At 39.9% G+C, this 27,145-nt stretch overlaps 1 protein-coding gene across 1 annotated transcript; it reads left to right on the forward strand.

Moving 5' to 3' along the window:
• The first annotated feature begins 2,132 nt into the window (after positions 1 to 2,132).
• ccdc22 (CCC complex scaffolding subunit CCDC22) lies at positions 2,133 to 25,447 on the forward strand. The gene is made up of 16 exons (XM_026153953.1): positions 2,133 to 2,606; positions 2,842 to 3,019; positions 5,721 to 5,853; positions 13,664 to 13,770; positions 14,054 to 14,138; positions 14,364 to 14,533; positions 14,920 to 15,135; positions 16,063 to 16,233; positions 18,383 to 18,502; positions 18,581 to 18,697; positions 18,775 to 18,876; positions 19,244 to 19,351; positions 23,063 to 23,158; positions 23,453 to 23,512; positions 23,604 to 23,678; positions 24,813 to 25,447. Exons 1-16 carry the CDS (start codon positions 2,557 to 2,559, stop codon positions 24,924 to 24,926), a joined length of 1,902 nt encoding a protein of 633 aa, XP_026009738.1. The 5' UTR covers positions 2,133 to 2,556; the 3' UTR covers positions 24,927 to 25,447.
• Positions 25,448 to 27,145: the final 1,698 nt, after the last annotated feature.

Below are 27,145 nucleotides of genomic sequence, written 5' to 3' on the forward strand. Positions count from 1 at the left end.
AACAGAACTGAACATAAATATATTTATTAGTTTGTGTTGTCAAACAAAACCTAACATTCAACCGCTGAAATAACAGCAGGCAGTATTTTGTTCTTTATTAGAGAACAAAATCTGTTCTCTAATAAAGTTGGGATTCTAAGTGACATTTACTGTTTGTCGTGTGAGGGTTACTAAGTAAGATCAGATTTTTTTTTACCTGAGATGTCAGGTGACGTTGCCCACATGTGACCAAAAATAATTTTTTCATGTTCTTCGATACTGGAATATTTGTGTCGCTAGTTTAGTAAATTAGGATAAAACTAGAGATGGGAAGCTCCGAGAAGACATTTCGACATCCCGAAGTGCAGATGTTTCGAAACACTGCTCCAAAACGTGGTCCACAACACCGAGATCACGTGACCACGACAAACCCAGGTTTTGGTACCCCAGTTTCGACTGGTGGCGTACCATACCCAGTCTTTTGGACTGAGGCTTGTAATTATTGACTTCATATTTTTGATACTACCGTTTCAATTATATGCGCAATAATACCGTCTCTGTCATTATTATTTTTGCTGTGGATTGTGAAGACTAGACTATCCAATCTCTTAAACACTGGAATCTAAAGGATAATGAAATAAACATTATATAGATCTATAAATAATATATAAATAGCTTATTTTAATGATTACTGGAGAGAAAGCGAGAGACAGAGGCTGGTGGGTGAGCTCCATTCACTCCTATCAGCAGAGAGAGAGAGAGAGCGAGAGAGCGAGCGGCACACTGGGCTGTAAAATCATTAAAAGATCTCAATAACAACAATACGCCTGCTTTAAGGAGAACATTTAGTTTTGTCTGCTTTCAACAGAAAATGTCATTTGCAGCATTAAGTGACTTCATCCTCACTACAATCCGTATACTTACACATGCGCCGCCATAAAGAATATGTTTATACTATAAAAAGAGGCGCCAATAAAACTAATTCATCAATTACAGGCGATCTATTTCTTAACAATTTTCATGACAGATGTGTGGGGTTTTTTTCTTTTTCTTATGCAGGTTCACTATGACCAAAACTCCAGACTCCCAGTAAAACATCACGCCAGTGTCACAAGATAAAGTTCAGGAAAGTTTCTGCATAGTTCAGAGGCTGCTCAGCAGAGGATGAAGATGTGCGTGAAATGGACTGTTACGATTGGTCAGAATTATCCCATGAAAATGTTAACTTTTTTTTTTATAAAGAAGGAAAACACATGTAGTCTTTTCATTTAAATGTATATTTTTAAGTTAATTAAAATCAAAGCTAACGCTATGCCAGCTTCTCACTTTGGTTGACAGTGTAAAACCAACCTGATGACATGAACTTCCAGAAAACCTAAAAGTCAAACAAACACATTCAAAGTTTCAGGGCTGTGAGCACAAACAAAACGTCTGAGCCCCAAAACAGCTGTAAATCAGTGTGGTCGTTACAGTGAACATCGCAGACTTTTCTCTGTTTGTTTTACTATATAAATTGATTTATTGTGAGCAGCAGGAATATTAACAGATGGAGAAATTTGCTGAAGCACATCGATCACTATAGTCACAGATCTGTCTTTAACAGTCTCATTATTTTTTCCCCCTTGTTTGTATGAAAACATCTGCTGATCACAATTACTGACAGTCTGATATAATAAGTAGCTTTGCTTGGAATTGTGCAGGGCATGTCTGCGGGGATGGGGTTGGGTTTCGAAGTCTCAATAAAGTTTCGACACAACTGCTTTGTTTCAGAGTGTCACAAAGCCTCGCTTTGCCATTCACTAGATAAAACCCAGTAATCAATTTTAGAAATTTACTCTTGAGCCGTGCGCCATTATTTAGAAAATATTCCACCACCGCCGCGCTGTGAATCTTGGGATGGTTTGGGCCACGAAGGAAAAAGGAGGCTACACATCGAGGCTTTTGAATGCGCCCTTCGAAGGCTGCAGCCCCTGAATTGGGACACGGCTATGTATGATATATATATTTTAAATAAAGTTGAAGAAAAAAAAAACGTTATCATAGTCATGAGACTGTCTTTATGGTGCATTCTGGGAACTGTATTTTGGCGAGTTTTCATTTCTCATTCATTCTCGCTGACAGTAAGTCTAGAATAAAACTCAACCTCCCAGAAACACCGCGTTCACACATTATTCGATTGGCTTGGTACTTCGTTTCCACACTGTAGGAGACACAGAAGTGTCAGATTTATTTAGTTTGATAGAGAAATCCCCGGTCAGGTTCAGTTTGCAGGGAATGAAGAAAACTAATTACAAAAGAAGCTGTTTTGTAGCGAATGGTCTCCAACGCAGCGGATAATTACAATGCGTTTTGCCGATATAAGGAGTGGCAGTCGTGCTAAGTAACTGGTCTCTATTTTCAAGCTAGCAGAAGATGGAATGTACTTTAACTGTGTTTTATGCATGGAAATGATGCTAATACTTTAGCTTTAACCAGTACCAGCGAAGTCGATGTTCATATTTCGCCTCACTGTCACCGGATGCTTTGCTGTTATCCAGTTGGTTAGCTAGTTTAGCTTCTTTCAGAGAAGCTCCGGCCATGGAGGAAGTTGATAAAATTCTGATTCACGCCCTAAAACAGGTTGGGACGTAAGTATCAACAACAGGGTTTCATAAATGCCAAGCAGTGCACTGTGATCTTAAAAGTAAGCATAAGTTACCGAGCTGACATGTTTACAGGCTAATGGGAAGTTTTCCGCTCAGTCCTGTGTTGAACCAGCCCCAGTCATATGATCATGCTGTATGTGGGTTATTTGAAGCTTGTGTGGATACGACCAGCTTTGTAGCAGCTAAGAGTTATTTTTTTTGTCTTCGTGTCCCGCAGGGAAGTGCCTGAAGAAATTAATAGCGTGAAACAGTTCAGCAGTGAGCTGATAGTAGAGGCGGTGGTCAGATGTATTCGGGTGATCGATCCTGGTCTGAGCAGCACGCTGGCCACCTCCCTCCCTCCGGGTATGTCTGCCCGCTTCAGAGTGGGCATGAGCCTGGCACAGGCCTGTCAGGTAAGATATCTGAATGGAACTGTTGTCCCCTGTTATCACTGGCTGAATCCAGTCAGGCAATTGGCAGTGTTCAGACACAAACACTGTAAGCAGTTGTCTACTTAAAGAGTTTGTGCACAACTAGTTCTTCGCAACAGGAATCATTAACTGGTAGAGAAAGTACAATTAGGAACCCCACCTACACGTTGTTTCTCTTTTCACCATGGAAAGAAGAATGTGAAAAAAGCTGACAACCTAGTTTTTTCCAAAACAGTTCAATGTAAATAAAACGCAGTGATAGACCCTGATGGTTTTAATGCCATAGCTTATCTGCTGTTTGTATGAGAATTAAAAAGTGTGATAGCTCTGGGTCCCAATGATTTTCTGTCTCTTTGTTTTACAAGAGAGAAAGAGTCATCTTCTAGTAGTGATGTTTTTTTTGTTCTGTAAAGATGCTGTGAGTAAGGGATTGATCAAAGTTATTCAAGATGACTTCTAACATCGTTAGTGTGCATCTTTCCACCACTTCCCCCAGTGTGTCCAGTCTGGCTCCAATTACAGAGCTATTTTATTTTTAGGATGGGAGATGTTATCAGAACGAGAATGTGATCAGCTCTAAGCTGTGAGCGCAGTGCCATAACCTTGGCTCTGTCCTAAAACTCTTCGCTCATTTCTCATGCTGAGAGGTGAGGTGAGCCCCACTTACTGCAATTTAATGCCGCAGTTTTCATGAAACACTGCAGAAATGAACTGAAATGAGCTTTTTCTTGGCACTGTGCACACACTGAGCGGCTTCTCTCTGCTGAATCTGTAACAACAAAATGTGGACAATAAGTGATCTGACGGTAAATACAGTTTTGGGTTCTTCTTTATATTGTACAATCCAGCTGTTCCACATAGATGTCAGGTTTGTAGGGAAAATCTCCTCCTTTAGATAAATCTTGCACCACACCTGAATCCTAATCCTCTGAACCCTGTGCTCAGTGCGGAATGATTTCTATCAGAAGCATATTGATTTTCCTTTATCTGAGCTGACGCACTGTTTTCAGAGAAAAACATTTGTGTGAAGTCTGAGCTTACACTGAATTATTTTGGTTAGCAGGCCTGCAGCGGCTCCCTCACACTCCCTCTAGATTTTTCACGCTGCTCCTGGGAGAATGTTGGTTTTTACTGAAGTGAACTGCCTGCATCTTTGTATGTAAACTACAGCACATTGTTTGTAGATCACCTTGCAAATTTTGGCCCACTTTGCCTCATAGGATATAGAATGAATCCTAAGGACTGCAGTACTTCAATGGACAGTACTGATGAACACTGATAATGCTTGAGCACACTTAGTTAATATTGATCATTATTATATAGCTTATACGGCGGTCTGTGCTCTTTATGGAGCAACGACTCCATAATCCAGCTGTATGATGTTCAGCTGTGAGTTTAACAGGCTGTTTTGTTTTTTTTAATATATATATAAATATATCAGGCAGTTATGACAGGAAATGAAAAAGGAATAACAATGAAAATGCTTATTTTGTTGATGTTTTTATAAATGGTCAGATGATCCTTTGCAGTGGGATGGAGCTTTCTCTCCCCCTTTCATAAAGGATTGTCCTTGAAGAATTAGAATTAGTTACTGTGTGGATCTTTTCGGGGTTTTTCTTGCATGGTTGAATTTGACCTTCCTTTCATGAATGGATCCTTAATAAAATAAATGATTAATTTTACAGTTTCCAAGTTACATGATCTTTTCTCACTTGAACCCACTGAGTTTGGTTTTTGTCAGCATTGTCTGTTGTATACAGATATTTCTATTTTTCATTCTTCTCATTACTAAAATTTGTATCAATAAATATTTTTCTTAAATTGTGAAATTATTTCTTTCTGAGTGATGAACCTGTTCTGTCTTTACTTTTGAAAGATTCTACCTTCCTGGGATCCTCTTTTTACACCCAGTCATGAGTGCATTATTTATTTTTGGCTGAGCGTTACACAAATTTAATTCCCTTGTTGCTTGTACCTCAGTGTCTCCTGTGGTAGTTAACACATTATGAATGAAGACGTGAATCCTTGGAAGTGTTCCATCAGGAAGGACATGCGATGTAAATATTTACCAAATAAAAGATGAAAGAAGATGTTTTTCACCTCAGCTGTAAAACACTGATGTTTATGGGTATTGTCGACTCGTGACCCTGTTGGGCAGATGAGCGACATGGTTATCCAAGTTTGTCAATGCAATAACTTGAGAATCAGGTGCCGTCTGAGTTGAAATTGATAACATCAGTGTATCTACTAAAAATCTCAGATGAATTTGAATTTGAGTGACCTCGACCTCAAGGACAAGGTCAGAGGTTAAAGTTTCTGAAAATCTTGTGAGTGCGATAACTTGAGTATGAGGTGACATAAGATTTTAAAAGTATACCACAGGTGAATCTACTCGGAGGCTGAGGGGTACTGCTGGCTGCTGCCAGTATTGTCTTTGTACTATTTTAAATTTAATATAGGCTTCAAATGATTTATTGCACAGCTTAACAAGTTATAGCCTGTACTGGAGTTTTGGCTTATCTTTCTCATCAGGTGAAATTTCTAAATTGTTAATGACAACTGAGAAATTCAGTGAGTGATGAAGCAAATAATGTTCACCGAAGATATAAGAGCAAAATTGCGTATTATTAGAAAAGTACAAAATTAGCTTTCTGTTGTCTCAAAGTAAATTCTTATTTTTCAGGACATTGGATACAAAGGAGAGCTAGGATACCAGACTTTTCTGTACAGCAGTGAACCAGAGATCCGCTCCCTGCTCATGTTTCTGGTGGAGAAGCTGCCCAGAGAAAGTGCTGAGACTTCAGACCAGCCGACAGGTGCACTGACACAGTTTATCTCTGGCATACACATAGTTTCATATAATATTGGAGATATAGACTATATTGTCTAGTAATTGTTGTTTTACTTTAGCCTCTAATGTTAGATGTAATTAGAGTATTATGAGATACAGCTACAGGTAAATTCAAAGGTCTTATTTTGTGAATTTTTTTTCTGTCAGTGCAAATCTTTTTGAGACACTCGAGTAGAAAATGTCTCTGACATTCAGCAGACATTAAAACAACCCACTGACCCAGGCAACCTGATGGACAGACAAAGGCTGTTGTTGTGTTAACTGCCTGAAAAGCACGAGGCCCTGATCAAATGGCTAAAAAGAGAACTGATAGAATAAGGTCTTGGCACTACAGGCTATATGAACAGGGGCAAGGCCATAAAAGGCTTTATATCTTATTAATAACATTTTCAAATTAATTCTACATTTCGCTGGAAGCCACAACAGAAGTGATTTGCCAATTCAGCCAAGTTGTTGAATGTTGTCATCCTGCCGGGCAGGCAGACAGGTGGCTGACATAAACAACCCAGTTTGTGATAACTTGAGATTAAAGCGATGTAGGAGTTTCAAATTGATGCCGTAGTTTTGTCTACTAATAGCTAGAACATACAACTTTGACAAGTATGAAGCTCAGTGACCTCCACCTCAAGGTCAGCGTTCAGAGGTCACGTTTTATGAAAATCTTGTGGATGCGATAACTCGAGAACTAAGTAACGGAGGAGTTTCAAATTGATACCATAGGTGCATCTTCTAGAAGGCTGAGGGGTACTGCTGGCTGCCACCAGTATTTTCCTTGCTGTTATATCTATAAACCACGTTTGTAGTGGCGATCCTGTGAGGACTAGGGATGGAAATTGAGAGCTGGTTCTCTACAAAAATAGATTCCCAGTAGTCCAATTCCTTGTAATTGTTAATATGCCTGCATATCAATCCCACTTATTGGTTCTTACAGTCAGCTGATTTCAGTCTGTGTGTCAGAGGAGAAAAATAGTGGCAACACAACTTCAGCTTTTGATGAGCAGACAGATTGCAGCCTGTGTTTCTACCTGGTCGTGTTTCTACAGTAGAATCACCTACTTTGAAGTGTCTTTGTTCTGGTTTTACATCTTTGATTTGTTAATTGATAAGTTATTGATAAATGATATTGATAATGGACTCAGAATCGCCAAATTCTTATCAATTCCCACCCGTAATGAAGAACAAATATGTGTGAAAAAAGCCAAACAAACAAAAAATGGTTGTTCTTGAGATCAAACATATCTTGGTTTTTAAAAAAAAATCATTTACATATATATGTATATACAGGTGCAGATAGGACCGCCTTACTGGAGGGTAAGTGGTATGACGCCCGATCTATAGGGAAGTTTTGGGTTCGGGAGACATGAGCAAAGGTAGCTAGCGCCCAGTGACAGGAAATAGCTAAATAGTTAACACTCTGTGGAATGCTAAGCTAGCTAGCCTAAGAAGGCTGAGATATGCCCTGAAGCGAGAAGAGGTCTTTGAATAACGGTTATGCAGAAAGACCATTTAGGGTTGGTTGCTCTGCCCTGTCGCCAAGTTTCTAAGTAAGTATATTTCTAAAGGTGACTTTGACATGGAATTCTCACCAGATGTTGGTAACAACCCATCCAATCACCACATGCAAGGAAATCAAACCTTAGATGTCCAACAATTAAGTTCTGTAATAATGAGAAATAACACAGGGACTGAATTTACTGAAACTTATTGAATACATCATAAAGTAGCATTTGTTGGTGCTGATAGCTTCAAGATGCCTCCTGATTGGAGAGGCTAGTTGCAGCATTGCTCAGGTGTGATTTTGGCCCAGTCTTCTATGAACTCTGAGCTTTAGTTCTTAAAATTTTCAGTAGATTCAGATGAGATGATTGTCTGGGCCATTCTATTAGCCGAGTTTTCCTCGGCTGTGTTTGGGATCATTATCTTACTGAAACGTTCACCTCGTTTCATTTCCATCATCCTGGTAGATGGCAGCAGATTTTTATCAAGAACGTCTTGGTACATTTTTCCATTCATCATTCCTTTAGTTATGTGAAATCCTGTAGCTGAAAAACAGCCCTCATGATGTTCCCACCTCCAAATATCACTGTTAGTATGGCATTTTGGGGTCATATGCAGTGTCGTTTGACCTCCAGACTTTATGGTATATTATGACATCCAAAGAGTTCTATTTTGGTCCCATCAACAGGGAATATGCTCCCAGTATTTCACAGGCTTGTTTAAATGTCTAAACTTTGAATGTGCTTCAACGTGCTCTTTCTTCAGCAGTGGAGTATTGCATGATGGAGCATGCATGCAGGTCATGGCGGTGGAGTGCATCACCTGTTGTCATCTTTGAAACGTTGTTTTTCTGTCCAGTGGTTCTTGTTTTAGCTCCTCTGTCTGAAATCTTGGGGGCGAGGGGGGTTGCCTGAGCCTTTGTGATTATTACTAGCATTATTACGTTGTGGTGGGATTGCTGTCATTCCTAATCGCTTCCACTTTATTAAAATACCACAAACAGTTGACTGTGGAATATTTATTTGTGCAGGCGGCATCCTGGAATTCAATGATTCATTTGTGAAATGCTACATTTTATTATTTTGAATATTGGATCAATTTGAAATTGATGACAGTAGCATGTATCAAAAGCTAGGACGGGGCCATGTTTACCCCTGTGTAGCATGCTCTCCTCTTTTAACAACAATTGGTTAATATAGACACAGGGACATATCTACGGTGGCCCCTAGAGACAAAGCACGTACAAACCCCAAAACACTTGCAAACCCCAAAACACTTGCAAACCCCAAAACACTTGCAACTAGGGGCAGTGTTGAGCTCGATTTGCAAAATAAACGGCAAGTTTGTCTGTATGGGACGGTCTAGTCTCCGTCGCGCTTCCCAGGTTGCCTAGCAACCATGATACTAACCGCTAGAAACGTGTCATACAACTTGGTTTGACAGAAATGAAGGAGAACATATTTTGTTCATTTGTTTGTTTGTTTCTACAAGAGCTTTGTGTGATTTGATAAGTATCTGAGGCTGAGACCACAGGACAGTAAAACATGATTTTTGGGCTTCATTTCTGTACTGAACAGTCATTTAAGATTAGTTAGTAAATAAGAATTAGCTGATGTTGTTCATGAGACTAAAGTCATATCACTTTGGTAATGTAAATATAATATGGCCAATATTATAGTTATTATATTAATCATTATTAGCTATTACAGCAGTGAACATGAACTCTGTGCCAAATAGGGCTGCTCAATTAATCGAATTTTAATCACGATTACGATCTGGGCTTTCAACGATCATTAAAAATGACTGAGCCGATTATTAGCCCCTCCCTCATGCTTTACTCTCGCGCTGCTCCGTGTGGCAAATCAAGCGCACTGCTCTGCATTTCGAACACGCGTCACAACAATTAAGAGGACCCGAGGGAAGCTCGGAAAGCTAAGCAGAAGTTATTTGGAGAGGAGTGGACTGCCGTTGGTTGAAAAGAGAGGTAAAAAAAAAAAAAAACTTCAGTGGTGTGGAAACATTATGGGTTCGCGGAGTCAGACGTGGATCAAGTAGACACAGTGTGTAAACTTTGCTATGGTGTCGTAGCTGCACCACAGAGCAACACTGCAAAGTTTACATTTTTCATTTATTTCTTTTATTGCAAAAATTTGCACTGTTATCAGTATTTGCACACTATTTTATATTATTTTTTAAAGTAATTATTCAATACATTGTTATTGTTAACCCTTTAAAGCCGGTCAGAGCAGCATGCTCGTTTTGTATAACTATTTTTAAATCCCTGTAGAACCTGAACCGCTAAGCTAGCACAATAAATTTTTTTCCATATGAAACCAGAGGAGTTGTACTTACATCTTATGCCATCAGCTTGTCCTAGGTCACGGTTTCCTTCCACATATAGCTTTGCAAAAATTGCATAAAAAGCGCTTGCAGGAACAAAAACATAATATTCCAGAAACACGCTTTGCCGATCCGATCAGCTGTTCTTAACACTTCCCACATTGAAAAAGACGTCAACGCGAACTATCGCAAGTGACGTCATTTTCGCGGAAAATGTAGTTTTTTACTTGTAGGCCTTAGAACTCGAATTGCACTGCTGGAAATAGTTTATTTTGATGCACATGCACATTCTTTGCAAATTTGCATCATAGGATTGTTTTTTTGTTTTTCCTGCAGTATATAAAAATTGGTGTATCTCCAAAAATAAAACTATGAAGACACTCAAAATAAATTTCCTGTTGTTGTAAACTATTTTTTGCAACTTTTTTGTATTTAAAGTTTTGAGGGATAAGCCTCTTAAATTTCTCCAAGTAGAAATATATGTAAAAAAAACAAAAACGATTTTCAATTTTTTTGTAGTTTATTGCACTTTTTTGCAATTAATGTAGTTACTATGGACTTAATACATACACATTTTTAAAATATGGGCTATAACAGTTGTATTGATGTATAGCAACTTGAAATGCTCCCACAAATGGCACTACAACATGTAAAAAAAATATTATAAGCTCTGGCGGACTTGGTTCTATGGTAGATCTTAAAGGGTTAAATAAATATCGTCAAATAATCGTGATCTCAATTTCAGTGAAAATAATCGTGATTATCATTTTTGCCATAATCGAGCAGCCCTAGTGCCAAATACTGAGCTTCAGTACAGATTCAAGTTGCAGTTATTTATGTCTTATCACCTTAAATCTTCACTCAAAGACAAGTATCTTTGACAGTGTGTATATAGGTGTATCATATATAAGAGACAAATGTTGTTCCTTCAGTATGTTGGCATTACTAAATTTGGCTCATTGCTTACATATATTTATAAAAAGAAAATGTACGGGCTGTAATAACTGTTTCTGATAGAATGAAGAGTAAACTGATATATGAAATATTCCTTTATTGGGTGAGAAAATCATACCATGTCATAACTGCTTTAAGTCATACAGAATAGATATCAGAGCCTTAAACAGGCTGGCTTCTGCTAAATGGGTCAAACTGGGCAGAAAGTATACAAACACATAACATCCTTACAGAATATGATGTAACACTATAGATCAACTTACCTCAGAATATATAAAGCATATAAACAATTACAGCAATATGATGCAACAAACACAGGAGTGCTACTAATCCCAAATACTCAAAGCTTCATAGAACTGAAACAAACATTTATTTTTAGGTCCATTCTGCTGCTGATACATACTTTAGGTTTCTGAATATTACACTTGTTGCTGCCTTTCATAGTGTGTAACTTGAAGGCCCTGAGTACTTTCTCCCACACTGAAAACACTGGAATGATAAAATTATTTGAACATTACCTAATAAGACTGATTCAGGACAGACAATTAGTTATTTCAAACTTTTCTAGCAGTCCTTCACAAACAGGGAACAGTCTGTCTATTCTCTCCATCTGTCAGCTGGCTCTTCCTCCTCCTCTTCCTCACACACTGTTGAGTTTGTCCTGGTGGATCATCAGGGGTGCAAAGCCTCACAGATGATGTGCAGCAGTGGGTCCCTCAGTCTGTCCTCACTCTGGACACTTGCAGTTGTCACACATGGAAATCAAATGTGTGATAAGCTGCAGGATTCAAACACAAGTGTAACTTATAAATACATGTTCATACTTTTATTCCACAATCAGAGAGAAAGAAAAAGAGAGAGAGAGAGTGCAGGACAGACAGACAGGTGACAGTCTCGGGTGTATACACTGCTACAAAACAGCACAAAAGAAGGAGGATTTAGTGTTTGTGTTATTACGAATCAAGAAGAGTTCCCAGATGGTACAGTGGACACATGTGTGACCTTAAAATGCGGCCTTCAAGGCTGCAGACCCCAAATCCGGTCATTGGTACTTCCTGGCTTGTGTAGTAGGTTGTTACTAGGTAACTTTGACTACGATGACCTGGATGACTGAGAACCTTCACAGACATGTTACTAGGTAACAAAAGCTCAACACTGCCCCTAGCGTCCTGGAGCACTTCCGTTGTTTTTTGGAATTTGCATGTGTTTTGGAGTTTGTACGTGCTTTGTCTCCAGGGGCCACCGTACATATCTGGTTTAATAGGCGTTTGCAGATCTATGTGATGGGACAATAACGTATTCATTAAAGGTTCAGAAAGGTCACAAATGACCTTGTGCTTAGTGAATACCTCAGGTAGCAGACACCAGAGAGAGAAGAGGAGCCATGATGGAAGGACAGGTCCCTGCACGACAAGCGGCAGGTAGAAGTGGCTGACATCCAGAAATCCTGCTAGTGGCTGGACAAAGCTGAAACATCTGTTCCTGTATACTGTTACATTTTTTATATTACACCTCTAACCATCCTCTCTGAGATTGATTTAAGTTGTTATTGGAGATATCATGTCCAAATGCTCCCTGACTGCTGATCTTTTTCGGTGGATTTATAGTGTGCTTACGATCTCCTTGCAAGCTCATAATAATCCTCAGAATAACCTCAGGTCCAGTTCACACAAAAAAAACAATGTCAGTGTCTTTTCAAAAGCTTGTATCACTTAACAAGGCAGTCATGTCATTTCAGAGAATCAGGACCTTGTTTATCTTTGATCATATAATATTCTGAAGAATGATTCGGGCCTTGACACGGGCTTTATTTGGACACGCCCCCTTTACTCAGGACAGACCTCGGGCTTCAGTGTCAAAGATAATATCTCTACTTGGTTTAACACACACAAAATTAAAGCAGGACCAGGAGCAGGAAAGATAACCAGCAACAACGCTTGCAGGTGGATCTGTGGCCTGTATAATGTCTGACGGCTAATTATTGAGTGAGCCAAGGTGCCAACTGTGGGTAACTGGTGGCAGCTGAGTCCTGGAGTGAGAGTGGAAGTTTGTCCAGTCAGTTGAACTCCAGATCTAGAAGGAACATTCTGGTCCTGGAGTGCTAGACCAGCTATTTATTCTCTTGACGATATTCGAGGATGTGTTTTAGAGTTTATCTAACCAGTCTACCTGTTTTGTGAACCTGGGACCAAATCCCCCTGAGATACCCTCTGAGGGGTATTTGGCATGTTGTTACAGACCATTTGGTCCTGGTACAGAGCTTGGTCTGCATTGTCAGCCATAAGTTGGAGTTGTTCTCAGTGGGTGTTGCACTCTGCCAGGGATTTGTTTATAATACATTTTATGGACAGAATTTTTAGGCGTAGCCAAGTGGGAGAAGACTTCCACTCAGAATCTCTGCTTTTTGCAGATAATGTGGAAGTGCTGGCTTCATCAGGTGGTCCCCTCCAGCTCGTACTGGAGTGGTCCGTAGTCGAGTGGGAAGTGGCAGTAATGAGAATTAGAACCTAAAATAACACTCTTAGGGTGCCCCTAAAGGGTGCCCCTCCCACTCTTGGATGGGGACAGGTTAAGTGGAGAACTGTGTTTAATCTTGTAAACTTGTCTTGTTCATGTGAGAAGAGAGGGGAGATTGGCAGGTGGATCGGGGCAAAATTCAACACGAGTAAAATCATAAACTACCTACCTCCTATTACCAGTTTTATTTCACTTTTTTATGCCAGTTAGTTTGTATAGATACATGACTGTACGTACTAGTGAGTAATTTTAAAGTGAATTTCTGCGACCCACCTGTAGTAACTTTGTGGCCCAACAAGGGCCCTGGCTCACACTTTGGGAACCACAGCTGTAGAAGACGACACATTTTTCTGCTGTGGATTGTTTAAAAAAAGTGATGTGATCATGATGTGGACATGACCGGGGCACTTTTCATCAAGGACGATGCATTTAAGTCACCCAAAGCTTTGGTTTTTGTCTTCCTTTAGGGAAATCAGTGGTACTGGAGAGAACCATAGCTGCTGCGATCAAAGCCCATCTTGCTGTACCTTGGCTGCCTCCAAAATGCAGACTACCACTAAACTGTGAAACACAGGTTAACTAATGCCCCATTCTGCTCGTTGTTATATGCTATAGTTTTAATTTTGTTTTTGAATGTATGTGTATAATTATGACTGGCAGTGAGTGAGACTTTTGAATTACATTTTTTGTGTCTTCATGGCATCAGTACAACGTATAAACTATGAAATAATTTATAATATTCTTATAAATAATAATAAAGTGGAGCTAAACATAGCTATGTTTCCTGAGTTAACAGACAGCCAGGTAAAGATCAGTTTTGTTTATAAAATGTTTTACTTCTATTTTCACATGTATAGAGACAAGGAGTCATGCACAGCTTCCACGTCCAGCCCCTCAGCCTAACAAACTGCACTAAAGGCTCAAGCAAGAGGCACACAAAAGGTAGTCCTCTTACTGTACACACACACACACACACACACACACACACACACACACACACACACACACACACACACACACACACACACACACACAGTGTGTTTTTTCCTACTAATTATGAATAATGAAAATGTTCAGTTTGCCATCACACTTGCAGTGAAATCACTTCTGAAAAGTTTTTACAAAAGAGAAAGTGTGAGTGAAATGTAAGGTGTGCTGTGTTTGCAGAAGTGAAGGACTACCAGCGGGACGTTCTCTCCCCTGTCACCGCCCAGATTTCCAGTCAAGCTTCTGTGGTGGCGTCCATACTGGAGCAGCACACAGCTGAAATAAGTGCTGCTCAGGAGTGGGACAACGAGTGGAACAATCAGGGACTGTTGTCCCGCTTTACTCCACAGGCAAATATTCACACAGTCCTATTTGAATCTTAGAGTTATTTGCTTCCTATTAACCTAATGTTACTAATGCCAGTACAAAAAAATGTCTAAAAGTTCATTATTTTGTAATTTAAATCAAAAAAGTTAACTTGGATATATTGTATCAACATTTAAAAATATTCATGCCCTTTTTGTTTCATTATTGGCTTGTAGTAAGTCAGTAAGTAATGTCTTTTTGAATGAAACTATGAAGGTTTTTCACAGATTTCTAATCTTTTGAATCACACGAGTCGATATAGTATTAACTATACCCTGTTGAGTATGCTCTGTCTAAATGCACCAAATTTGAAAGTGTTAACTCCTTGTACACCTCTGTATGAACATGTTTATTGGATGTTGTGTAACAGGAATATTGCTTACGGAAATTCACCCGGTTGCATAAACGGATCGAGGACCAACTGCGTTCTGCTGCCCTGCCCTCTTCTCATAGTGCCTTTGGTGTTTCTCGCTCCACCTCTGACCTGTGTGAGCTCCTGCAGGCCTTCAAAGGCTCCGTTCAACCCGGCCACATCCTAACCAAGGGCACACACTTCACCCACACACAGAAGTTCAACTTCACACAGGTAGAGACCTCAGCATTGTTTAAAACAACTGCATACATACAGTTTGATCCTCACAAAACTCTTAACCAGTGAAAACATTTTTTTCAGCCTAATTTACACTTTGTCCAACAAATGAATGCATTCTGATTGAAGTTTGACCACCTCAGCAAACCTAAAACAACCTGCTTGACAGTTTGAATTCTTTTTTTGTGGGGCATTTAACACATCCTGTCTTTGAATCTGTAAGTTTGGTCCTGAATGTATCTCTCAGGTCTCACAAAGCCTACATCACATCCTTCAGCCTGTGTAAGAAATTTCACTGAAAAAAGAAACTTAAAAGTTGAATGATTGTGTGGTTTACTTCTACCACACAGCCTCTCTTTCCACTACTAAATTAGATACAGATAACAATAAACTTACCTTTACACGTCATTACTTTGGGCTCAGTAAATTGAAATGAAGTTTTATTTCAGTAATGCTGCAAACTAAGTGCCTGAAAACTCTTTAGAATTGCTTTTGTTTCTTATAACAAGAAAGATTTTCACTGTAGTTCTAATAGCTCCTGAGTTGAGCAACTTCCTGATGGATCCTGTCTGTGACTCCGTATGTTTACAGATTCAAACAGGAAATTTTAATGCAAAGTTTGTTCTGTGAAAGTACGCATTGTTACAACAAATAGACTTGGCCTTTGCTCTGTAGAGTTTACATGTTCTCCCCGTGCCTCCAGGTACCCTAGTTTTTTCTAAAGACATGCACCAACTACATGTTTTTGTTAATTAGTAGTTGTTAATTAACTGGAGATTTTAAATTGCCCATAGCTGTCAGTAGTTGTTTGTCTCTGTGTTAGCATGGGCAACCTGTCCAGGGTGTAACCTACTTCCCCCTTAAAGCGTGTGTGTGTGTGTGTGTGTGTGTGTGTGTGTGTGTGTGTGTGTGTGTGTTCTACAGGAATTGCCTCCAGTAGCAAAAACCATCCCGACTAATCATCAGTCAGAGGGGGATGTACAGCTGGGTCAGCAGGAGGAGTTGGCTTACCTTCAGCAGCAATTCCAGCAGCTTTGCAGTGAGGTTGACCATCTAGCAGCAGACATGAAGCACATGAGTGTTACCAGCGCTCAGGTAAGCTCACCTAAGATGAACCTGATGGACTGGTGGCAGTCAATAGTTACTTTTTTCTCTTTCTCCCGTTTTCATTCAAAAATAAGAACTGAATACACTGCAAAGATGTCATTTACTCTAGTCTCTTTCTCCTGAGAGGAAACTGGAGTGTATAGCTGTTTTTCCTACTTATCTGAAATGGAGAAGTCATTATTGACTAAGTTGATTGAATTGTTCATGTTACAAATGTGTCTTTCATATCTTACTTCATTTTTTCACTTAAGTATTGCTACTAATGATAGAAAACATTTGGTGAAAGGTTTCAATTAGAGGAACGAGGGACAGAAGGCAAAACTTGTAAGTGATTTTTAAAGAGTTGCTCCAAAGAGCTCGTTTGTCACCCTTTATTTTGAATTATGTAATGCCCACTTAGACATTTAAGCGTTTTAATTTATTTTTGTTTTTGTTTTTTACTTTATTCTAAGTTGTTTTTCATGTACCTCAGTGCTGTCCCAGCATTTTGGAATAAAAGAAGTGTTTTTCTCAGGTTGTCTTCAGTAGGCTTTAAAAGCTGGTGACGTGGGTGATGTAATCACGAGGGCTAAATGCCCCTAAGCAGCATCTAGGAACGTCAACGGTAATGTCTTGTGTATCCACCAGGGGGAGCAGCATGGACATACATTCATTTGCAGGCTTGCTACACTATATGCTTAGACCTTTTAAAATTGTTCAAGGATTCTGTAATTATATAATCATATTTACATTTTATATTATAATTATAATAGAATCATAACGTTGAGCCTTTCTATAAAACATACGTATTTGATTGCAGCAATTAAAATAGAGCTTGTCCACACCGAACGAGCAAGACAGAAGACGGGAAGTGACGCTTGCACTCTGTGATTGTTGCTGATTTATATTTCTGAACATGAAAGCGTAGAACAGTTATTTACCTCCACTGCTAATGTTCTTATATAAAATGCAAAATCAAAACGTAACGTGAATTCGTTAATTGATGGATGTTGCAACACCCAGCAAGTAATGCTATACAGATGGGCAGGCAGAGAGCACTGCTCTGGCACTGTGCATGTAAAAGCAACTTCACATTCTCCATTTGCATTTGTTTCATATGGCAAGTCGCCTGTACGTAACTTAACAATCACCAAAATGTTATGGCAGTGGACTTTTGTTCAACTCAACACTAAGTATGGAATGAAGAATTTGAAAAATATGACACTTCCCAGTTTGTCTTGTTTCAGCTCGAGCATATCCAAACATTCAGTTACCTCCAAGAACAAAACCCTCACTGTTGGAACAGACGTTGATGAGTCCTGCGAGTTGCAAGGGCCAAATGATGTCATCTTACATTAAAGAGAGAGAGAGAGTGTAGAGGGTTTTTTTTAACACGACGTCAGATGTAAAGCTTGTAGAGAGATGATTCCTGTATTTAAGGATTACAATTTGAGTCATTATGAGATGTAACATGCATCAGAGTGTTTGGTGGCTGAAAAGCTGGACAAACTGCATGAGCTATACTTCCCATTGATCTCAACTGGTTCAGTCAGACATAACCAAAGGGCTGAATGTGGCCGTACAATGCCCAGGTTTGCTCTAGATTTAAAAAGTAAGACGAAGATCAACAAGGATGACAAAATCCATCTGTCGTTCTCTCTATAATCTTTTGCTTATCTGGAGTCAGGTTGCAGTAGCAGAAGGCTAAATAGGATATTTCATATTTCCTTTGTTCCCAGCAACATCTCAATGGGAAGTCTACACCAGTCTAGAGGTCAGGGGAGTTAAACAGATCTGTCTTGGCGGTTTGAGGTCTGTAATCCATAACATGGTGAGAGTTATGGGTTGCAACATGCGTAGGAGTGGTAAATTCTTCGTTACCACTTCTTGTTCTGCTTCCTTTTCTTTACTCCTGACACTGTCAGTCTGTTCATCTCACAGACAGAAGTGACAGTATACTGAAAGGTGCTGACAGAAATGTAAGAACCTGTGGAGGATATGAATTGTCACAATCTCTGAAAAGAGCAAAATGAGCACAAATGATTGTTTCCTGATTCAAGATTCACAAATATGCACGGCGACGTGGCTAATGATGTAACAGAATAACCTGTAGATGCATATAATAATATCATTTTTATTTATTTGTGGTGTGGTGCAGGTGTTGGATGAGCTGAAACAGAGAGAACTGAGAAACTCTGAAAAAGAAGAGAAAATCCAAGTGAAGAAGAAAACAATTGATCTTCTGCCAGATGCAGATAATAACCTGCTGAAACTTCAGGTAGGAGCTGATGCTTGATGTCACCCAGCCAAGCAGGTCTCACAGATCCACTATATATATGTGCCTTCCTCTCTGCAGGCTCTGGTAGAGGCCAGTGCCAAGCGAGTCGTGAACCTGGCATCTCAGTGGGAGAAACACCGTGCTCCACTCGTTGATGAATATCGCAGACTCAAAGACATCTGCAGCAGCAAAGATGTATGTCGTGTAACAGGCCTTTTGCTTTTCTTTAACAATAAATGTACAGTTTGATCATTTTTGTGTATTTTCCGCAGGTGGAATCATCCAAGAAGCTGTCCGAAATCAAGTCTTTGCATGAAAAGATCCGTGTTTCTACAGAGGAGGCCAAGAAGAAGGAAGATGCATACAAACAGCTGGTATTGAAGATACTAATTACATTTTTATTGGGGTTGACATAGACAAATTTAAAAACATTAAAAATGATTTTAATTTGTAACGTTGAGTGGTTGATATACCTTTAAATAACGTGAAAATTGTATTTTCTAAGCCTGAAAAAAATGTCATGAGAAAAGGCAAGGAAATTTGCTCCACAGATCCCTTTTCTAAAGTAGTGCATCTCCAATACATCAAATTAGGTCATTCATTCTTTGAAGCTTGTTTCGTAATATAAGGTTTATAATGGTTATGGCAAGTAGTTGGAAGGATTAGTTTGCAAAATATGTGTTTTGGCTGCTGAATGTAATAAATGTGCTGGTCTTTTGTCCCCGTTTGCTTCTAACGTAGGTAACAGAGTTAGAAAATCTTCCTCAAGATGCGTCTCGCTCAGCGTACACTCAGAGAATTCTAGAGATTGTCAGCAACATCAAGAAACAGAAGGAGGAAATTACAAAGGTATGTTTAAAACCAAGAACTGAAGGAATCTTAATTAGTGATTTTTACATGTCCTATGACCAGACCAGCAGTCTGCATACCTAGGTTCCTGATTTTTATACACCTGTGGCCATAGAAATTATTGAGCTGCATGAATTCGATTATTTGGATGGTGCGTGAATAATTTTGGCAATATAGTGTATTTCTCCCAGCTTCTGTTTATTGGCTCCCTGGGATATCTAGGATTTAAAGTCCTTTGCACATAATACAAATGGTAAATGGCCTGCATTTGTATAGCGCTTTTCTAGTCCCTAAGGACCCCAAAGCGCTTCACACTACATTCAGTCATTCACCCATTCACACACACATTCACACACTGGCGATGGCAAGCTACATTGTAGCCACAGCTGCCCTGGGGCGCACTGACAGAGGCGAGGCTGCCGGACACTGGCGCCACCGGGCCCTCTGACCACCACCAGTAGGCAAACATGGGGTTAGTATCTTGCCCAAGGATATTTGGCATGCAGCCAGGAGGCAGCCTGGGATCGAACCACCGACCTTCTGATTAGTGGCTGACCTGCTCTGCCACCTGAGCTACAGCCACCCTATAATACAAGATCTTGAATAAACAGGCCCGATCTTAACTTAATGTCCTCAGATATCACCCCATATCTTATCACCCTAGCAGAGTACTTGTTAGGGCTGGATCAGGTAACCCTGAAGCAGTACGCCTGGGCTGCTGCAGGCTCACTCACCATTTCTTCTTCACTCATCTAGTTATAATAGTGTGAATGCCTCAAGGCAATAAGGTAGAATAGTACCTCAGGACCTCAATAGTGTGAATGCCTTGAGGCATTCACACTATTGAGGTCCTGTTTCTCTTTAAACTTTGTTCTTCTACCTTATTGTGTGAATGCTTCACAGGCATTCACACTATTGAGTTCCTGTTTCTCTTTATACTTTATTCTTCTACCTTACTATTCTAGTTGCTCAGACCTTTGCTGGTTAACTACTCCCTTAGTTTTCAGCTGATTTTCACCATTCAAACTTTAAACTGTTCAGCTCTTTCCGCTGAAGCGTGCTATATCTTTTGGCGCTCATACCTTTTATACTTTTTGAGATATTAAGCTTTTTATGCCATTTTGCTGAATGGGACCACATTATCAGTGTGATCACCAGCTTAGCTCGCCGAGCTGAGCCATGTTTTAGCTCAGTGAGATGAGCAGCCGCTCTCAGAGCAGGCGGGCCGGGTTCGAATCCCGCTTATGGCAACATTTTCTTCAGTTAACATTTCAACAGTTTTAACTCTTTTCCATGCAAATTTCAGCTTTTTCACCTCTTTTTAGCAGAATTTTCAGTTTTTCACTACTTTTCAGCACAAATTCCAGCTTCTTCAGCTGTTTTCAGCACAAACTTCTGTATCTTTACCTCTTTTCAGCTTAAACTCTGGTGATTCACCTGTTTTCAGTGCAAAGTTCTGCTCCTTAACCTCTTTTCAGCAAAAATATTCTGCTGATTCACCTCTTTTGAGTACAATTTTCAGCTTTTTCACCTCTTTTCGGCACAACTTTTAGCCTCTTCTGCTCTTTTCAGCACAATTTTCAGCTTTTTCACCTCTTTTCGGCACAATTTTTAGCCTCTTCTGCTCTTTTCAGCACAATTTTCAGCTTTTTCACCTCTTTTCAGCGCAATTTTCAGGTTCCTTATCTTTTTTTGTTTGCTGAACCTTCAGCATTTTCACCTCTTTTCAGCACCATTTAGCTTCTTCTGCACAGTGAACATTTTTTCTCTCATCATATCTTTGTTTGAGATCAGAGCTGGTTTGGCTCAATAGGAAGAGCAGCCGCTGTGAGATCTAGTGGCGCAGGTTCAAATCCTACATGTGACATTTGCTGCACATCTTCCCTGCTTGCATGTACTCTGCTTTATTGACACTGCTTAGTGTACTCTTATATTCCAGTACAAGGCATTCACACTGCATTTTCGCAGGAAATGCAACTTTTTCTAGTTCTAGTTGCTCCGACCTTTGCTGGTTAACTACTTCTTCAGTTTTCAGCTGATTTTCACCATTCAAATTTTCAACTGTTCTGCTCTTTCTGCTAATGCCAGCTATATCTTTTGGTACTCATAACTTTTATACTTTTTGAGATATTAAGCTTTTTATGCCATTCTTTTGGCCCATTTTACTGAATGGGACCACATTATCAGTGTGATCACCAGCTTAGCTCGCTGAGCTGAGCCTTGTTTTAGCTCAGTAAGATGAGCAGCCGTTCTCAGAGCGGGAGGCCCGGGTTCAAATCCCGCTTAGGACAAAAAAAAAAAATTCAGTAAACAGTTCAACTTTTTTTTAAACTCTTTTCAACACAAATTTCAGCTTCTTCACCCCTCTTCAGCAGAATATTCAGTTTTTCAACTCTTTCCAGCAGAAAGTTGAGCTTTTTCACTATTTTCAACACAATTTTCTGTTTCTTCTGCTGTTTTCAGCACAAAGTTCAAAAGTTCACCTCTTTTCAGCACAATTTTTGTTTCTTCTGCTCTTATCAGTGCAAATTGATTTTTTCATTATATCTTTGGTTGGCATCAGAACTGGTTTGGCTCAGTAGTATGAGCAGCCGCCGTGGCGAAGGTTTGAATCCTACCTGTGGCGATTGCCACACATGTTAGCCTGCTTGCATACACTCAGCTTTCTCGACACTCTTCACTGTACCCTTTCAAATACAGCCATCTTTAGCAAGCAGTTCAGCTTTTACAACTCTTTTCAGCAGAAAGTTCTGCTTCCTCTGCTGTTTTTAGCAGTTTCTACTACAAGACATTCACACTGCATTTTCGCAGGAAATACAACTTTTTGTAGTTAAATTCTGTCTTGCTTCCATAGTGTACTTTTTGTCCTCTGCTCTCTTCTTTTCCCCTCACCCACAACAAGTAATGGCAAATGTTTGCTCCTCTCTGAGCCCGGTTTGTAGGAGTCACCGTGTCCTCATGAGGTCTTTTGATTGTTTGGGTTTTCTCTCTGTTTTTACCCCTCAGCCATAAAAGGTTGATGAGGTCTGGTGTACAGGCTGGCAGGTGGCATGAACACTCAAGTTTGTGAATGCGATAACTCTAGAACGAGGCGACGCAGAAATTTTGAAACGTGTACCAAAATCCTAGAGTGAAGGTTTTCAGTCATCCAGGTCATCGCAGTCTAAGGAGTTTGGAAAGAGAAGCGTCTGGACTTTAAGTTTCTTGAAGACGTTTCACCTCTTATCCGAGAAACTTCTTCATTTCTAAGAGCAGTTGGTAGAAAGAGCAATCACACACGAGCCAAGGTTTAAAAACGGGTGTGGGTATACACCCTGGCTTGTGTGACTAGGCAGAGGATCAGTAAGGACACTCCCATAGGGCTTAAAAATCTGAGACTCTCCACCAGTTGCTCTTAGAACTGAAGAAGCTTCTCGGATGAGAGGTGAAACATCTTCAAGAAACTTAAAGAAGTCCAGACTCTTTTCTTTCCAAGCTCCTTAGACAGACCATATGTGCATCTACTAAAAATCTCATACGTTTGAATTTCAGTCGAGGTCAAGTTTTCTGAAAATCTTCTGAATGCAAGATCTCAAGAAGGGAAGTCATGTAGGACTTTCACATTCGCACCATGTGTGCATCTGCTAAAATCTCAGACAAGTTCAAATCCTGGTGATTTGAAAATCTTGCACCTTAAAAATTCAGATTTAACACTGTTCACTTTCCTTTCAGATTTTATCAGACACTAAGGAGCTCCAGAAAGAGATCAATAATCTGACTGGAAAACTAGACAGGACATTTGCTGTGACTGATGAGCTGGTCTTTAAGGTAGTAGAGAATTTTTTTTTTCACAGGATTGGAACTCTTCTGTCTCATTGTTCAGAAATGTTATGCATAATTATGAGGATGATTTCTTTTTAGCATTTTACCATTTCTCAGCAAATTTTTTTTCTTCATTGAACAAATGTTTAGTAAAAAGAGGTTTGAGTTCTTCCCAGCGATGGGATAGATGCTCTTTAATCTTGTCATTCCCTGACTTGATTGTTTTCTTTTTTTCCAGAGAAATCAGTTGCTCCTGTGTTTATTTTGTCAATAAATATTTGTCATGTATGATTTGTGTAGGATGCCAAAAAAGACGAAACCGTCCGCAAATCCTACAAGTACCTGGCAGCCTTGCATGAAGTATGTCACTGTTTGTCTGTGTATCATATATTACTATACCCTTGATGACTATCAACAACAAATGCTTTCATCATCTTTGATTCTTCTGTAGAACTGTAATCAGCTAATCCAAACCATTGAAGACACCGGTACAATCCTGAGAGAGATTCGAGATCTCGAGGAGCAGGTAGGATTTATAGTTCGACTGCTGCAGTGTTGATTGCTGTGTTACATTGGAATAGAATCAAAAGTCAAAGTTGTCCAGCCTGGAAAGAGCTGCGGGATGTAGTTAACTGTGACCCGATGAGCAGGATGTTGAAGGCCGTGGTAGAAAGGATAGGTGAGGTTGAGCAACCCATTGCAATGCCTTTTCCAAGCTGATGCCAGCTGGTTGTGGCCTCTTGAAGTGTAAAGGTGGCAACTGCTTGGCTGTACTCTGAGGGGATGGCTTGGGACTTCCAGGCTATTCTCATCAGTTTCCAGAGGAGCTTCAGCACCATGGGACAGTTCTTGTACACCTTATGAGGCATGCCATTTGGTCCTGGTGCCAAGGCAGCTTTATTTACCACAAGATTAATTTCAGACCATTTGGGAGGCGCAGTATCAAACCTGAAGACTGGCTCAGTGAGACGAGGCACATGCTTGTGCGAAGTGGGGTGTTCTCAGGGTCACATAATTGAGTCTTGGTGTGCTCTTCAAGGTCCTGCTGGGTGGCAGCTTTCTGTTATTTTTCTCCTCCAGTAGACTTTTACACGTATTAAAAAGTGTCCTGAAAGAACCTCATCCGCTCCTTTCTCTTTCTTGTTTCCGTGCTTGTGGATCCGCTCTGCCCTCCTCAAGGTTAAAACCTGCTCTTGATTTGGACCCAAAGTAGCTGCCTCTCCTTTATAAACTTAGAAATCTCCTGCTCAGGTCACCCTTTTCCCCGAGGATGTTCTTCCTGTGGGTTATTGCCTCAAACCTCTACCCACCAATCCCCACAGACAATGCTGTCAAAGAGGTTTACAGATTTTTCTCTTTAGTTTAAATATTTAGTCTTAGCTGAGAGTTTTATTCAATACTGTATTTATGAAAACAAACCAACAAGGAAAAAGTATTAGACTTGAAATTTGAGGGCTATTAGTTGACCAGCAACAGTCACAGATTGCTGAGGTCTTTTTGTTTGTTGTTGTATTTGCTAAGCTACATTATACCTGTAGCAGGTCCATAGTAGGCACACAGTAATTATATTTTTATCCATGTTTGTCTTTAGTCACCACAGGCAACATGTCTTTTAAAAAAATCTTTGGTCTTTTGGTCATTTTGTGTTATTCTCTGTTAGATTGAGACAGAAAACGGAAACAAAACTGTGGCTAACCTGGAGAGGATTCTGGAAGACTACAAAGCGATTCGACAGGAGAACGCTTCACTCGCTGCCAAAGTGAGAGAAGGATGAAAGTACAGCTCTGCTTTATGAGGCTAAAGTGAAAACATGAATGGGACTGAAACAGCACTTCAGCTGTCACACTTAGATGTTTGTCCATTAATGTGGAGACCCGCTTTTCTTTGAAAAAGACAAAGTGTGTTTTGGACCACAGGAACTCTGTAATTGAAATGCATGCCATGGATGGACAAATAGGTCAGTAGATGGAAAATGTTGAATTTGTACTTGGTGTGCCTGGGGGATGATTGTTATGCATTCAACTGAAACACGACACTGGGCAGCAGCAGGTGCTGTCATTTATAACGATACATGAGACATCATAAGATGTTGTGATTGAAATTTAATGTTTTCCTTTGACATTTTAAAACACAAGTAACTTTTCCATTTTCAGACCTTCAGTCTATAAGTTGTCATGATTTCATGTGAGCTTAAGTTGAGCGAATGGCATTTGAATGTAGTTAATCTGTCGTCCATCAGCAAATTGTTGTATATATGGTACCAGCCTAAATAAAGATGCCTTACATGCTTGAAGATACTGTGATTTTTATTTATTTATTTTTTAAACAAGTAGCAATGATCCAATAATACCCCAAAGCAGAGATTCTTAATGATATATATGCTTTCAAACATAGTGCTGAACAGCTATTTGAAGATAAATAAAACAACACGAAAAGAAAACTACACTTTAAAAAAAAGATAAAACAAAAGGGAATAGCAATAAGAACCAGTAAAAACTTTAGGCATACAATTAAGACACATAGGATAGGGTGAACATGTGGGTCTTTAACTTAGCTTTGAAACCCCCCCACAGAGCATGCCTGCCCCAAAGATGGGGCACGAGAAGAAAATGGTTTTTCTTCTCGCTTTAGGAACCCTTAGAAGGCCAATATCCTGAGACCAGAGCGCACAGGATGGAATATAGGGGTGCAAAAAGGCAGAGAGATATGAAAGTGCAAAACTATTTTAAAGCCTTGTAGGTGAGCAACAGGACCTTAAAAATTCAAATTCAAATTCAAATTTTATTTGTCACGTACACAGTCATACACAGTACGATATGTAGTGAAATGCTTGGACAACTACTCGTGACCTAAAGAAAATAAAAAAAGGAAAGGCTATGAATAAGATAGGAAATAAATATGCAAAATTAAAAAGGGTAAATTTAACTAGGAAGGAATAAAATATAAATTAAGGTTAAAAATGAAATAACTGTGCAACACAAATTAGAATGAAGGGTAAATTTAACTGGGAAGAATAAGATAAAATATATAAATTAAAGTTGAAAATAAAATAACTGTACAACAAAATACACAATACACAATATAGAACTATATAAGAATGTATGAAGAAATCTAAATCTAAATAAATATATACACAATAACAGCAGCTGTACAAGTATTAACTGGAAATGAAGAATATAGTGACCAGTGTTGTGCAAAACCAAAGTCCAGAAAGTCCAGTGTGTGTGTAAGAACCATATGTGTGGGTCAGTACTGTGTGGTGGTGTGATTGAGAGACCGTATCGCCTGCGGGAAGAAGCTCCTCCTCAGTCTCTCTGTGTTGGTCTTCAGGGAGCGGAATCGCTTTCCTGACCTCAACAGAGAGAACAGTCTGTTGTTGGGATGGCTGAGGTCCTTCACGATCTTCCTGGCCTTGGTCCAGCACCGCCTGCTGTAGATTGAGTGCAGGTCAGGGAGCTCGGAGCGGATGGTGCGCTCAGCTGACCGCACAACCCTCTGTAGAGCTCGTCTGTCCTGCATGGTGCTGTTCCCGAACCAGGTTAAGATGTTTCCCGCCAGGATGCTCTCTATGGTGCACGAGTAAAAGTTCCTGAGCACCTTGGAGGGCAGTTGGAAGTCTCTCAAGCGTCTGAGGTGGTAGAGACGCTGTCGGGCCTTTTTCACCACGGTGTTGATGTGACAGGACCATGACAGGTCCTGCGTGATGTGAACTCCGAGGTATTTGAAGCTGTCCACTCTCTCCACTGGGCACTCGTTGATGACGGGGGTCTGGTAGTTCCTCTCCTGCTTAGTGCTGAAGTCCACTATCAGCTCCTTTGTTTTACTGACGTTTAGAAGGAGGTTGTTCCTCTGGCACCAGTTCTCCAGATTCCTAATCTCCTTCAGGTAGGCCGTCTCGTTGTTATCAGAGATCAGGCCCACCACGACGGTGTCGTCAGCAAACTTGATGATGGTGGTGGAGCTGGTAGTGGCCACACAGTCATATGTGTACAA

The sequence above is a fragment of the Astatotilapia calliptera genome, chromosome 20 (assembly GCF_900246225.1).
Source record: "Astatotilapia calliptera chromosome 20, fAstCal1.2, whole genome shotgun sequence".
Lineage (NCBI taxonomy): Eukaryota > Metazoa > Chordata > Actinopteri > Cichliformes > Cichlidae > Astatotilapia > Astatotilapia calliptera.

Excerpts from the sequence above, each read along its gene's own strand:
- ccdc22 (XM_026153953.1), top strand. The coding sequence starts at position 2,557 with ATGGAGGAAGTTGATAAAATTCTGATTCACGCCCTAAAACAGGTTGGG. Across the intron at positions 3,020-5,720 it reads GCCTGGCACAGGCCTGTCAG|GACATTGGATACAAAGGAGA; the intron begins GTAAGATATCTG and ends CTTATTTTTCAG. Across the intron at positions 23,513-23,603 it reads ACCTGGCAGCCTTGCATGAA|AACTGTAATCAGCTAATCCA; the intron begins GTATGTCACTGT and ends ATTCTTCTGTAG.